Source organism: Dasypus novemcinctus, chromosome 3, assembly GCF_030445035.2.
Source record: "Dasypus novemcinctus isolate mDasNov1 chromosome 3, mDasNov1.1.hap2, whole genome shotgun sequence".
NCBI lineage: Eukaryota > Metazoa > Chordata > Mammalia > Cingulata > Dasypodidae > Dasypus > Dasypus novemcinctus.
This window is the reverse complement of record NC_080675.1, coordinates 3,569,587-3,585,093: the sequence shown is the minus strand read 5'-3', so window position 1 is coordinate 3,585,093 and position 15,507 is coordinate 3,569,587. Positions and strand designations below refer to the sequence as shown.

General features: G+C 44.8%; 1 protein-coding gene and 1 long non-coding RNA gene across 8 annotated transcripts in view; one reads left to right on the top strand and one right to left on the bottom strand.

Annotated features, from left to right (window-relative positions):
* Positions 1-10,083, bottom strand: part of MOK (MOK protein kinase) — a 65,189-nt gene extending 55,106 nt beyond the window's left edge. For 4 of the 7 annotated variants that reach the window (XM_004454133.4, XM_012523550.4, XM_058291443.2 and 1 more), the window contains exon 1: positions 7,966-8,103. In XM_004454133.4, the coding sequence (XP_004454190.2) occupies positions 7,966-7,972 (7 nt within the window). In that variant the 5' untranslated portion in view covers positions 7,973-8,103. Of the gene's footprint in view, positions 1-7,965; positions 8,104-10,035 lie in introns of those variants that run through there. The other 3 variants (XM_012523549.4, XM_071213688.1, XM_071213687.1) reach the window with 2 other exon arrangements.
* Positions 8,112-10,588, top strand: LOC131277206 (uncharacterized). Its single transcript, XR_009184373.1, has 2 exons — positions 8,112-10,011; positions 10,114-10,588. It is a non-coding gene; the product is annotated as an uncharacterized lncRNA (long non-coding RNA).
* Positions 10,589-15,507: the final 4,919 nt, after the last annotated feature.

The window sequence follows — 15,507 nt, the reverse complement described above, 5'->3', positions numbered from 1 at the left end:
TCCCACATACAAGGTCCCAGGTTTATTCCCCAGTACCTCAAAAAAGAGGAAAAAAAAGAAAAAAAAAAAATATATATATATATATATGAAGTGGATGTAGCTCAAATGGTTGCGTGCCTGCTTCCCCAGTACCTTCTGAAAACAAAACAAACAAGCAAATGAAAAAATCAACTCGGGGGGGCTGGTGCAGCTCAGTGGTTGAGTGCTGGCTTCCCACATACTAGGTCCTAGGTTCAAGTCCTGGTCCCAGCACCTGCGGCCAGAGAACTCCTTCAGCATCTCCCGCGGTCCTCCTGTCTGCTTCCCATCAACCTGCTTTCCACGGGTGAAGGCTACCTTCTCTTAAAGCACATGAGAAGCTGCCTTAGCCGCCCTGACACTGAAGCTCTTCAGTACTCGCTCTTTCTCCCTCCACCCAAACTATGCCTGACGCCCTTACTGGAGTAGGGTAGAGGAAACCTTGGAGGCTAGAGCAGAGGCCTCCTGGTCACGCTTCCGCTTTCCAGGCCCACAATCATAAACTTTTGAGAATAATAATCTGTATTTGCAAGATTTTACTTTGGTTTCATATAAAAGGTCAGTACGCGAAAAAATACTTAGAGGTTGTATTTAACCTACATGGAATTTTTCAGAAAATGGCTTTAAGAACTGTGAAGGGTCTGAGATTTTATCCTACTTGCAAGCTACTGAGAGAGTCTGTTACTGTTTCAAGGATGGTGGCAGAAAACACAAGACTCTTGGGTCAGAGAAACAGGACTTTCTCAAGGTATAGCAAGAAGTATGAACATCAACATATTTGCACCAGTTCCCCTTGCCCAGAAGTACCATGGCAGTGACTGTTTTACAGGAGAGAAACCCAGGGCCAATTGCTCAGCAGTTTTTTAGCATGTGGCAAACAAGATGGAAAAACCTAATGACCTGGCACAGTAGGCAAGAACATGCAGGGAAGCACAGGGTCCGCGGCAACAGTTTATTATGGTGTAATTAAATTAACCAAGTTTACTAATACAGGATATTTGGTGTTGTATTATTCCTACTTACAAATATCCTTGTAGGGAAACGGACTTTGGCCCAGTGGTTAGGGTGGCCCAGTGGTTAGGGCGTCCGTCTACCATATGGGAGGTCCGCGGTTCAAACCCTGGGCCTCCTTGACCCGTGTGGAGCTGGCCCATGCACAGTGCTGATGCGCGCAAGGAGTGCCGTGCCACGCAGGGTGTCCCCCGCGTAGGGGAGCCCCACGCGCAAGGAGTGCGCCCGTGAGGAAAAGCCGCCCAGCGTTAAAAGAAAGAGCAGCCTGCCCAGGAATGGCACCGCCCACACTTCCCGTGCCGCTGACCACAACAGAAGCGGACAAAGAAACAAGACGCAGCAAATAGACACCAAGAACAGACAACCAGGGGAGGGGGGGGGGAATTAAATAAATAAATAAACCTTTAAAAAAAAAAAAAAACAAATATCCTTGTAAAGGTAATATTGATTTCAATGCTACTTTTCAATCTTATTCAAAATAACAATCAAGTGCTCAATGTACACTTTGAAATATCACAGCTTCAGGCCAGGCAACATGAGAAAATCCTATTTATAATCATATATTTGTAGAAATTAGGAAAAATACGTTTCCTCAGAATACCATCTAAACATGCTAATACCATTCAAATATTGTGGTAATGGCCACGGAAGGAATTAGGACCCACAACTGTGATGTTCATAGGCACTACTCAGCAACTCCTGAAGAGAACAACTGGAGAAATGAATTGAAGCTTCATGCAAAAGTTTACTGTCCAAAGATAATTTTTTAATTCTAAGAAAAACATTATTTTTTTTAATTAAAGGAAAAGAACATTCTAAGCATAATGATGCAAGAAGTCACAGAGAAAAGACAGGCAATACTTGACTACATGAAAATGCAAAACCCCACAATCTCAAGAAACACCCTAAAGAATGGCTAAATAAGTTATGAAAAAGCCATGCAAAGGAATATTATGTAGTAGATAGAGAAGAATAAGGCAGCTCTTTATCTTCTGACAGGGAGCAATCTTATATGAGAAAGGGTAAAGAACAGTATAAAAGATGCTAATGTTCCTTTTTTAAAAAAGTACACCCACTGCGTTAGGAAGGACAATGGCCCCCAATATCTATGTCCTGATCCCAGACCCCAAGCCACAGGGCAAGGAGAGAGTAAGGATAAAGACAGAATTAAACTGCTAATCAACTTCTGCTCCCGCCGGGAGGAGCTGGGGCCACAGTCGGCAGTCACTCAAAGCTCACTGATTTGGGGACCAACTTGAGAGATACAATGTTTCAGAGGGATGTATAGAGGGGCTCAAAAGCATCAAGATGACTAACAGGAGATAACGAGAGATTGTCCAGATTGGTGCTATAAACTTTATGATGACAGGTGGAAATCAAAAAGTCAGCAATGATGAACTGCATTTGGCAGAAACGAATGATGTATTTTTCAATATAGTTGGATGTCATCCTACAAGGTATGGTGAATTTGAGAAAGAAAAACCCTAATCTGTATTTAATAGAACTGCTGTCATAAATCTTACTGTAAACAATAAAGGGAAAGTTGTAACAATAGAGGAATATGGACTTGAATGTGACTATCTACAGTTTTGTCCCAAAGATACTCAACTCAAATATTTTGAGAAAACAGTTTGAACTGTCAGACAAACAAAATTACTGGGAGTTCCAGGAAGATGGCTTCAGAGTAGGTCGGCAGGGCTCACCTCTCTTACAAATACAGCAGAGGAAGGGCAGAAGCTGTACTGAGCATCTGCTTTGGGGATCTGCAGGCTAGGGGAGTGCATGGGCATCATCCAGAAGGGAGTGGGTCAGAGAGACAAAGAGGCTGAAACAAAAACGGTGAGTTAATCACCCTCATGGCAGGGAAAGGCACCCCCCCACCCCCCCACCCCCCCGCCGCGGCCAAAGCCTAGGTAAAACCTGTGGCTGACTGCTGCTGACTGAGAGGGGAGCGGATCTGCCCTGGGAAGAGGGAGGGTGTGGCAGGGGACTTGAATGTGGTTTCTCTTCAGCAAGTTTCTTTGAATCCCAGCTCTAACTAGCCTGGATCCGTCATCCAGTGGTGGCTGGAAGAGATACCTGTGTGCAAAGGTTTGCTAAAAAGAGCCATCTGTTGGCAGGCCAAGAAAGTGAAGGGGAAAAAAGGCTTTTTAGAGTCTCTCATCCCCATCCCCAGACCCCCTTAGGTCTGGTCTGCACCCCATTAGTGTATTCCTGGCCCTGTTTTGATAACTTAAACAGGGCAATTTAAAAGATTTGGAATAAGTTGAACCAAAAAACAAAGAAGTTTCATAAAACAACACTAAAATCCTAGGTAAGAGAGAAAAATTGACCACCAGAGTAAAACCTAGCAACATAATCAGATGCCTACACATCAGCAAAAAATTACAAGCCATATTAAGAATCACGAAGATATGCCCTAGCCAAAGAAACAAATTAAGGGAAGCGGACTTGGCCCAATGGATAGGGTGTCTGCCTACCACATGGGAGGTCCGCAGTTCAAATCCCGGGCCTCCTTGACCCGTGTGGAGCTGACCCATGCGCAGTGCTGATGTGCGCAAGGAGTGCCGTGCCATGCATGCAGGGGTATCCCCCATGTAGGGGAGCCCCACACGCAAGGAGTGCGCCCCGTAAGGAGAGCCACCCAGCGCGAAAGAAAGTGCAGCCTAGCCAAGAATGGCACCGCACACACAGAGAGCTGATACACAAGATGACGCAACAAAAAGAAACACAGATTCCCGGTGCCGTTGATAAGGATAGAAGCAGTCACAGAAAAACACACAGCGAATGGACACAGAAAGCAGACAATTGGGGGGTGGGGGGTGGAGGGTTAGGGGTGGGGGGGAAGGGGAGAGAAATAAACAAATAAATAAATATTTACAAAAAGGAACCAATTAAAAATCCTGATGAGACAAGGGATTTGTTACAATTAATCAATGATGTTCACACAAACCTCTTAATCAATTCAAGGGGTTGAAGGAAAATATGGTTAAAGAGAAAAAGGATATTAAGATGACACTAGGTGACAATACAGAAGAATTTGAAAGCTTGCAAAGAAAAGTAATAGATCTTATGGGAATGAAAGACACAGTGGATGAGATGAAAAACACATTAGAGACATACAACAGCAGATTTGAAATGGCAAAAGAAGAGATAAGCAAACTAGAAGACAGAGTGTCTGAACTTGAAAAGACAGAAGAAGAGAGAAAAGAATAGAAAATATAGAACAGGGTCTCAGGGAATTGGCTAACAGCACAAAGTGCACAAACATATGTGTTATGGATGTCCCGGAAGAAGAAGAAAATGGAAGTGGGTCAGAAAGAATATTTGAGTAAATAATGGTCAGAAATTTCCCAACCCTTATGAAAGACATAAAAACTAAATCCAAGAAGGACAACCTACTCCAAACAAAATAAATCTGAATAAACTTACTCCAAGACACATACTATTCAGAATGTGAAATGCCAGGGATAAAGAGAGAATTCTGAAGGCAGCAAGGGAAAAGCAATCCATCACATATAAGGGATATCCACTAAGACTTAGTGTGGCTTTCTCCTCAGAAACCATGAAGAAGTGAAAGCAGTGGTGTGAGATAAATTTAAGACTCTGAAAGAAAAAACTGCCAGCCAATAATTATTTATCTGGCAAAACTGTCCTTTAAGACTGAGGGCGAGTTTAAAGTTTTCACAGATGAACAGAAACTGAGAGAGTTAATTACCAAGACACCAGCATTACAAGAAATATTACAGAGAGTGCTGCAGCCTGAAAGGAAAAGACAGGAGAGAAGCTTGGAGAGAGTGTAGAAATGAAGATTACTAGTAACAGTAACTAAGAGGGTAAAATGACAGACAATAGTAAGATATGATATAGGGAAGCCAAATGATAAAATGGTCAAAGTAAGTAATACCTTTACTGATGCATTCCTGACAGGAAATACTTAAGCTAAAGCTAATTATGAGGAAACAATCGGGCAAATCCAAACTCAGAAACATTCTGCAAAACACCTGGCCTGGATTATTTTAAAATGTCATTGAACAGAAAGAAACAAAAGGCAAGGGCACTGTGTGAGATTAAGGACACCAAAGAGGTGGGACAAGAGTTTGCAACTGGGATAAGCAAACACAGAGTCAGGATCTACAGGTTTCTGAGGTGTATTCGTCAGCCAAAGGGGTGCTGATGCAAAATACCAGAAATTGGTTGGTTTTTATAAAGCATATTTATTTGGGGTTGGAGCTTACAGATACCGGGCCATACAGCACAGGTTACTTCCCCACCAAAGTCTATTTTCACTTGTTGGAGCAAGATGTCTGCCAATGTCTGCAAGGGTTCAGGCTTCCTGGGCTCATCTCTTCCCAGGGCTTGCTTCTTTCTGGGCTCAGGGTTCCTATCTTCCCAGGACTTGCTTCTCTTTCCTCTGTGTGCTTACTTCCTGGGGCTCCAGCTTAAGATTTCAGGATCGAACTCCAACATCAAAACTCCAACATTAAGAACCCTTCAACTCTGTCCTTTGCCATGTCTTTTATCTGTGAGTCCCCACCCACCTGGGGACTCAATGCCCTACTGGCACAAGAGGTTTACCTGATTAAGTAAACATCTGAATCCAAAATAATCTAATATGCCCAGAGGAAAAGATCAGTTTACAAACATAATCCAATATTTCTTTTTGGAATTCATAACTGTATCAAACTGCTACATGAGGGTCCAGGTGGAAGTAGGGAATAGGGAGTTAATGCTTGAAGTATACAGAGTTTGGGCTTATGGGAAAGTTTTGGTAATGGAGGTGATGATAATAGCCCAACACTGTGAACATAATTAACCATCTTGAATTATACATTTGAATGTTATTAAAAAGAGAAGTTTTAAAAACAGAAAAGAAAAAGAAAAAAAAGAAAAGGGAAGTTTTAGGTTTGTATGTTACTAGAATAAACTTAAAAAAAAAACCTCCATGGAACTATACAACACACAAAGTGAACTCTAATGTATACCATCGACTACAGTTCAAGTGTAATTATAAAAATGTTCTTTCATCAATTGCAATAAATGTATCACATTAATGCAAAGTGTTAATAATAGGGTGGTATATGGGAACTCTATTTTATGCATGGTTTTTCTGTAAACCTACTTCTCTAATTTTAAAAAATACAACTCTTTTTTTTAGGAGGTACTAGAATTAAATCCAGGACCTCATACATGGGAAGGAGGCACTCAACCACTGAGCTACACCAGTTCCCTGTGGTTCTTGATTGGATCCTGGAAAAAATAAAAACAGCTATAATGAATGTTATTGGGACGACTGAAAATATGGACTGCATATTAGGTAAAAATATTACATCAAAATTAGATTTCCTGAATATGCTATTTATATTGTGATTATGTAGAAGCTTGTCCTTGATATTAGCAGATATTTGTTGAAGTATTTATATAATGGTGAAATGTCATATCTGCATTTAATCGCTCATTAGGTTCAGCAAAAATAAATATAGAGAATTTTATATTTGAGTGTGGTTTAAAGGGGAAATTTTAGGTAGTATTTGTCACTTGAATAAAATTTTTTTTAAAAACCATATAGTACTGTATAATACAAACAGTGAACCCTAACGTAAACTATGGACTACAGTTAATATAATTATACTAATACTGTTTCATCAATCATAACAAATGTATCACACTAATGTAAAATATTAATAATAGGGAAAACTATGTGTTGGGGGTACATGAGAACTCTATTTTCTGCATGATTTTTTGTGAAACTACAACTTTTTTAATGAAACTATATAAATAAAAATTTTAAATTCTAATAAATCGGAGAGGGAGCATGGCACAGGAGAACATACAAAACTACAGCAAAATAGTGAATCTAAATGATAAGTATATGGAAATTCAATGTATTCGTTTGCAATTTTTCTGTATATTTGGAAGTTTTCAAAATAAATTGTTGGGAAGAAAAAGACAATATAGTAAAAAACATGAATATATAAATCCACACCATAAGTAAAAAAATATATAAAGCCTTTTGTAGACCTTGTATTACAACTAGAGTTCTGTAGTGCATTAATGAAAAAGATAAACATGTAAATAATATTCAACAAAAGAAAATTAAAACGCCCTGTAAAATGTGAATGAGATGTATTATTTTAAATATCATCGTTTTGCAATTTATACCACATACAAATTACCAAGTGACAAATAATTAGGATATAAGGCAAATTTAACATTATGACCACACCTAACAGAGTTTAATCTTTTCACAGCAAAGGATGTCAGAATTTTTCTGAACCTCTCTCTGTCTTACAACCATAAACGTCAATTATATCTGCATAGTAATGAAAAAATATATAACTGGCTGCACTTGACTTTTCAATAATCCATTTATCTAAGCACAAGTAATTATTTTACCCACTTCATCTTCTGGGTGACTTCCTCATTTCCCAACTTCCAAGTAATAGTTTTAAATTTCACTAAAAGGTTGCTTCAAGGATCCTATAAAAATAGTTCAAATAAAAACACTACTGCTTGATCCGAAAAATAATAAACTAAAATACACAGCCCGGCTTTCCTCTCAACTGGACACGAAAACAGATGTCGTTAAGAGGCAGACTCTAAGCGCTCACTAAATTACTGCCGAATATTCAAGAAAAGACTCTCAGGTTCAACCCAGTATTAAAAAAAAAAAAAAAAGAATTCACACTCAACTCCCAAAACTCGAACTTAACAACCTCGCCCCCAAAAGATGCCTCAGCGGAGCTCGGGTCGGCCCAAGGTTCCCAGACCAGCCCCGAACCGCTCGAGCTTCCCCCGGGCACCCGCTCCTGACCGCCGAGGGAGTTCGGGGTCCCTCCGACGCGGCACTTCTCCGGGGCCCGACCCCTTGCACAGCCCGCGGGTCCCCCACTGCCGCTCGCCCTCGCGCCCCCGCCCCTCCCCGGTCCCACTCACTCTTCATCCTGGCTGCCCTGGCCGACAGTGGAAGAAAGGAGCAGGAAGCGCGGCCTCCTGCCTTCTACTCGCTAGAGGCGGGGTCCCCCACTAGGACCTCTGCGATGGTCGGCAGACCGAGAGCGTTAGACTCCGGCCGCCATGTTGTGTTACTGTCACCCTAGCAACCGTCCGCCCTGAGCGCCCCAGGGGCGCCGCCAGCGCGTGCGCACAACGCCTGCCGCGGCCTCTTCCCCAACCCCCACCCCGGACTTTACGTTACGCGTGCGCAGTGCGGCCCGCCTCCGCGTTCTGATTGCTAGGCAACCTCCCTAGCACCTTTAAGCAATTCACTTAAATACACTTTTTGCGTGTAGGTCAACTTCACAGGGATCGCTTTTCCCAGCAGTCCTGAGAACTTAGCCATTTGGAACCTAATGCACGGAAGATAGCCTTGACATTTACCAAGGCTGGGCCGCACTGAATTATTGTCCATCGATAGCTGTTCTTGGCTATCTCATCAAACAATTGAGCATCTACTAGTCTGGTATATTGCAATTGCGCGGTAAATTTGTAATTTTTTTTTTTTAGGTACCAGGGGTGGGGGTTTGAACCCGGGACCTCTTCTGGGGGAAGCTGGCTCTCAACCACTGAGCACATAGGCTTCCCTGAGTTGGTTTTTTCATTTGTTTTGCTTGTTGTTTGTTGTTGCTTTTTTGGGAGGCACTGGGAACTGAACCTGGGACCTCCCATGCGAGAAGCAGGAGCTCAACCAGTTGAGCCACATCTGCTCTATTGTAAGTTTTTTTCGAATTTCAACCAATATTTATTGAGCGCCAGACACTGGATATAAAGAACAGTGTAGACAAGTTCCCTTGACTTCTTAAGACTTAAGTTCTAGTTAAGATTGAATGAATGAATGTATGAATGAATGAATATATGAATGAACTGTGTGCAAATGGACAAGAAAGTGGCCTAGCTCTCAAGGAACTGATAATGCAATAAAAATAACCATACTATATGCATCTGTATCTATAGAATTTTATGAAGCTCACTGTCATTTATATTTTGCTTTTTTCATCCCCACAACTACTCCATGATATCAACTATCTCTGTTCTTTCTTTTGTAATTTCGAAATTAAAAAGTAAAACGTTTATTGTTTTTTTTTTAACTATATAAAAATAAAAATAAAGTGTATGAAAAATACCTTACAAAGCACTACCCCGGAGGTAATTACTGCCAACAGTTAGGCAGCATCCTTGCAGAAGTTCTACATATGCATATAGACAGATTTTCCCCAGAAATGAAAATCACAGATATTCTGCACTTACCTTTTTTCACTTCATGTATAACAATCTTTCAATATTAGCACATACAGAACTACTCTGTGCTTTTAACTGCATGGGCTGGGTTCTTGGCTTTGTCATGAGAAAGAATTCAAGGACAAGCCACAAATTAACTAAGCAAGTAGGGGGGTAAAGGAAGGTAACAAAAATGCACCCTCCGAGTTGGAGGCAGGCATTCTTGAGGAAGAGAAACGGGGTCCCACATTTTAGGGGGCCCAGGACTCCAGGGCCTGCGCTGATGGTCATGTTTGAGACAGAGCAGGGGAAGCCTCCTGGGGATCTGATTCTTAGGGTGGGGGTGCTGCCCAGGGGCCGCTGTCCACGAGCACCGGCACTGACTGGTCTTGGTCACTGTCCACAAGACGTGAGGTACCCTGACGGGGGGGTGGGGGGGTGGAGCCCCTTCCCCCCTTCCCTCCTTCCCGCCCTGGAGTGACAGCCTGGCTGCTCCCGAGAGCACAGCCCCCTCCCACCTGCTGGTGAAGGAGCAGCCACGGTGGCCTCGTCAGTCTGTGGGGCTCCCTGGCTTTCCCGCTCCCTGCTCCGAGGTCCCTGTTCTCCCCGCCTCATACCCTCATTTTATTAACCATTCCCTTAATGATGTTTCCTCTTTTTCACTGTTACAAACAATACTTCAGAAAACGTCTTTGCAATCTCTTCGAGCACACATCTGGCTGTTCCTGTAGGACCAATAGGTTAAAAGACATCTACAGATTAAAGGTAGATTGATAATAAATCACTTACCGAAAACACCATACCAGTACTGTTGGATGTAAGATGACCCAATACCTGAAAGTAACTTGTTTCTCTCCCTGTTGCTAGGATACAAAGAAAAGAATTGTATGTAAATCAGAAGGTAATGAAATGCCACCCTCTCTTTGTGCCAAATGCCGCTTTTGATGGTCAAGAATATCCTGTTGAAGCAATGAAGTAAGAAAACCAGCTTCAACCAGTTGGCCGGACCTGCGCAGAAGCAGCCCCTTGCTGTCCTCACTGCAACTTGCTTAATTAACATAGTAAAATTCCCACCCAAGGGTGGCGTTCTCCGCCCCTTTCCTGATTATGCAATGTGTGTGCAAGCGTGATTTCCTGAACATACTAATCATGCAATTATATACCCAGCTATGTGTGTTCATCCATATGTATAAAAGCTAATGCATAATCAAAGCACATGCTAAGTAGTAACTTGGGTATTTAAACAAGAGTGGAACTGCAGCACGGGGAGTCTGGTCTGAGTCACTTTGGACGGGCCTTGGCTCCTCACGTCTGCAGACGTAATAAATGTGAGTTTGCCTAACTCTCGTGTGGAAGTTTTCTTCATTCCATCTCTGGTTATCCATGAAGGCCCTGCCTTGAGGCCTAACAGTAGTACCCAGAGATCTCCCTACGAAATCCCTTTGCCCTTCACCTGCATTGACCCTGGATATTGTCTTCTAAGGTTAAGAAGTCTTTCAAGAAAAGACTGAAATATAACGATGTGAAAATTTTCTAGTTTATTTATGATTTAAAAAATACTGGAAAATGTCAAAAAGCAAAGGTGGAAAAAATTGCAGCCTGTGGTGAAGGGCAAACTTCTTTAATATGCACAAAGAGTTCTTATAAATAAAAAAAGAAAGAAACTGGAAAAAAAAAAAAAAGAGATGGAACTCAGGGAACTGTAAATGGTTCTTGCCTTGGAGGACAGGCTGGGTGAAGGGCTCTGCCATTAGGTGTCCTCCGTTTTGTGTCTCTCCAGGGCTCAAGTCGTCTCCGCGGGCTGGAAGTTCCCGTGTCTCTAAATCCAAGGCAGGTTTCTTCCGTACGAATGCTCCCCAAGTCTGCCTGGCCACCTTCCACTCACACCTGCCGTCCTCCTGGTCCCCCATCATCAAAGGCAAAGCCATCTGCGCGGGGGCACCCCAGATACCCACCGCGCGCCCATATGCAGACCTCCTGGGCTTGGCGCCCCCCTCCTCTCCCCTCCACCCTCCCAGCCTCCTTCTTCCAGCCCCTGGGCCCTGGTCACTCGCAGGACGAGTCCAGACTCTCCCCCCACCCGCCAAGCAGTTTCCCTCCACCTGAAACCTTCAGGTCCTAACCGTTTGCCAAACCCATCTTCCTGCCTTCCCCCCTTCACCAATTTACGCCCACTTAGGTTTCGGTTTCGAAGGTTATTATTTTTTCCTCCCCATCTAATATTTTTAATATTTTAAATAGGTAGGACATTCACATCATTCAAAATTCACAATTAATAAAAACAGAACGCAGTGGAAATCACCCCCCACTCCTCTGCCCCTAGTACCCTTCCCTATAAGCAACCTTTGTCATCAGAGAGATTTGATGCACACACTGCCAATTAGGCATATTTTTCTTTTTTCCCTTTTTCTTATACAAATGGTATGATACAATAGACTCTGTTTTGCATTTTGCATTTTCACTTAACAGCAGTACAAGAAGAGCTTTGGTTACTTTGACAGCAATTCCTGTTTATGGCTGTACATCCCTTACTTAATGGGTCCCCTCCAGATGGACGGCCAGGTTGTTTCTAGTATTTTGATCTTTCAAGCTGCCACAGCCACTGAGCCTGTAAAGACATCCTTTCCCATGGATTCATGGATGCCCATAGGAGAAATTCTTAAAGTGGAACTTCTGGGTCAAAGGGTATTAGGTACATAAAAATGTCGATGCACTGTGCCCTGAGGGTGGTCCCATTAACACGTTCCAGGGTGGCAAGGGCAGTCCTCTCCCAGCACCCCGCGGCTTCTCCCCATTCCCTTCTCCCTCTTATTTCCTTCCCCTCCTGAGTCCACTGCGGGACTGAACACTCCCGACCTCCAGAAATCCCCTGCCGCGGCTGGGCCCTCTCGCCCTAGGCTTCCTTACCCATCCGTGCAGTCCCACTGACCCTCTCTGCGTCAGTCAGCCAAAGGGGTGCTGCAGCAAAGGACCAGAAACCTGCTGGCTTTTATTCAGGGTGTTTATTGGGGGTAGGAGCTTACAGACACCAGGCCATGCAGCATAGGTTACTTCCCCACCAAAGTCTGTTTCCACGTGTGGGAGCAGGATGGCTGCCGCCGTCTGCCAGGGCTCAGGCTTCCTGGGTTCCTCTCTTCCCAGGGCTGGCTTCTCTCTGGGCTCGGGGTTCCTCTCTTCCCAGGGCTGGCTTCTCTTTCCTCTGCGTGCTGACTTCCCAGGGCTCCAGCTTAACACTTCCGTATCAAACTCCAACATCAAATCCAACATTAAAAACCCTTCTACCCTTTTTGCCATGTGTTTTATCTGTGAGTCCCCACCCACCAAGGGGCGGGCACTCAACACCCTACTGACATGGCCCAATCAAAGCCCTAATCATGACTCAGTCAGCCCCAGGTACAGACCAGTTCACAAACATAATCCAATCTCTGCTTTTGGAATTCATAACCATATCAAACTACTTCGCTCCCCAAGGCTGACCCGGCCGTCACCTCCCCCCTGAAGGAAGCATTCGCTGCTACCCCACTCCTCTTACTCCACTCTAGGCCTCGCCCCATTTGCTGCTACTCCCCATGCAAAATGGCGCCTGCCAGCCTTTGCGGTCCCCCCACCTGCAGCGCAGGCCTGGCCCGGCAGCGCCGCTCCCAAGCTCGACCCTCGCCTTCCAGTGTCTGCTCTTCCACTCCCCTTGCTGGTCGGCCGGGCTCTCAGCCATGTTTTCTGTCCACAGCAGGAGCTTGTAGCATTCACAGCATGCGACTGTTGGAGGCCCTGCCGGCCTGCACAGGGTTCCACGCAAGGCTTTCCTCAGGTGAAAAATTTATATCATCCTAATAATAATGGAAGAAGGAGAAGAAAGAGGAGAAGAAGGCCTATTGTTCCAAAACCTGAAAGCAGAGGGTAAACCGTGAACTACAGTTAATAATATAATTATTATATCGGTTCATCAACTGTAACAAAGGTACCACACTAATGCAAAATGTTAATAGTAGAGAAAACTATGTGGGGGGTATGTACAAGTTCTCTACGTGATTCCTCTGTAAATCTACAACTGCTGCAATAAATAAATAATGAATAAAAGAAAAATCCGCTGGACATACAAGGTCCCAGGTTCAATCCCTTGTCCCAATACCTAAAAAAAAAAAAGCCCAGCTTGGGGGTGTTTTTTTCCAGTGCCTGGTGGCATCTGCCCCCATCCTCTCCCAGGGTTCTCCCACCCCCAACCAGAGGGACACCCCCCAGCAGTCAAAGGCGCTGGTGCCCACTCGTCTTAGGCCAGTGTCTGGCGCAGAGCATGCACTTCCAAAAGGGGTTTGTTCACGGTGCCAGGTGGAAGAAGCCAGACACAAAAGACCCCACATTGTATGATTCCATTTTTAGGAACTGTCCATAAATACCACATATTGCATTTTTCCATTTATAGGAACTGTCCAGAACAGGCAAATCCATAGAAACAGAAAGTAAACTAGTGGTCGCCAGGGCATGGCGAATGGAAAGTGGTTGCTAATGGGGGGTGGTTTCTTCCTGCGGTGCTGACTACGCTCTGGAATTCAATAGTGGGTGACGGTTGCACAACACTGTGATTGTAATGAAAACCGCCGAACTGTGTACTGTAAAATAGTTTAGATGGTGAATTTTGTATCATAAGAATTTTACCTCATATTTTTTAAATTGAAAAAAATATAGAAAAATGAAAGGCGACCACTGCTGGTATTTTTTTTTTATCTCCCTCCCCCCATCCATTTGCTGTGTGTTCTTCTGTGACCTCTTCTATCCTTATCAGAGGCACGGGAATCTGTTTCTTTTTGTTGTGTCAGCTCTCCGTGTGTGCGGCGCCATTCCTGGGCAGGCTGCACTTTCTTTCGCGCTGGGCGGCTCTCATGGGAGGCACTCCTTGCACGTGGGGCTCCCCCACGCGGGGGACACCCCTGCGTGGCAGGAGCGCCGCACATTAGTGTGTGCGCATGGGCCAGCTCCACACGGGTCAAGGAGGCCTGGGGTTTGAACCGTGGACCTCCCATGTGGTAGACGGACGCCCTAACCACTGGGCCAAGTCCACTTCCCTGGTTACAGGTATTTTAGGGTTGCTTTCATTTTCTTCTTTGGCTCTGAGAAGCCATTTCTAATCCTTCCAGACGACAGTGATGTGATTTCCGCCTTGTCTCCTTGTGGTCTTTCCTTCCTTTGATCTTGCCCTTTTTTTATCGTTCATGGTCTCTTGCACCTTAGTTCTTTCTCCCAGGTAAGTTCTAACTCCCTGGGGGGCCTGCCTGCTTTCCTCTCCTCCCCAGGGCAGAGCTTGCTATCGGCTCTTCCTTGGCAAGCAGGTGAGTGCACTCAGCAGGTGAGGGCCAGGCTGTCTGGGGTTCTCTTCTCACCTGGGAAGGTAAATTGTCAAGGAGCCCGGGCGGGTCTTTCTGGGGTGGGGGAAGCAGCAGGGTGCCCTCTGGGGTAGGAGACACGGCCCGGGGTGCTGGCCAGGTGGGCAGAGGCTGCTGGACTTCAGCCCTCACCTGCCCCCGCGGCCACGCCCTGGGGCGCCACCTGCGCCATTCTCCGCAAGCGCAAAGGTTACAAACCTAGGACCTCAGCAGGAAGGCGAGACCCGGGCTTGTGAGAGATGTTGCCCAGAGCAGTGATTCTCAGGCTTCAGCTGGCGTCAGCTAAACCTGCCCCGCTGGGCCCCACGCGCAGGGCGGCACCTGGCACTCGGCATTTCCAACAAGATCCCAGGGCTGCGGCTGCTGCCGCTGTGCCAAGGGCCTTATTTTCAGAACCACCGGCCTGGATAATTCCTTATCTTCCTTTAATTCTACATGGAACAGGAAATGCTACTGTTGTGGAATTTAAGAGAAGTTCAATTATTTGAGTATTGAGAGGCCAGGACTCAGCAATGATTTTGAGAAGGAAAAATGGTTTATTGACGGCCGGCCGGACTCGGGAGCTTTCAGTTTGAATCCCGAGCCCCGAACAAGATTTTCAAACGTCTTTTATACAGAGAGGAAAGGCCAAATGGTCCCTTTGTTTCAGTTCTCAATAGGCTTCAATTAGCATATATCTTCCACATCTTAGGTAAGCTTTTAGCATGCACTCCAGACATTCTAGATAAGCCTTTAGCATATTTGGTTTTTGCATTTCCCCTAAATACTTAAAGTTTATAGCCCCCGCATTGTTAAACATTTCCTGGGACTGGAGCTGCTGCTAGTCCCCAAGGGCAGGACTGCAGCCCCCCACCGTTCCACACCCACAAGTCAAACAACTTAG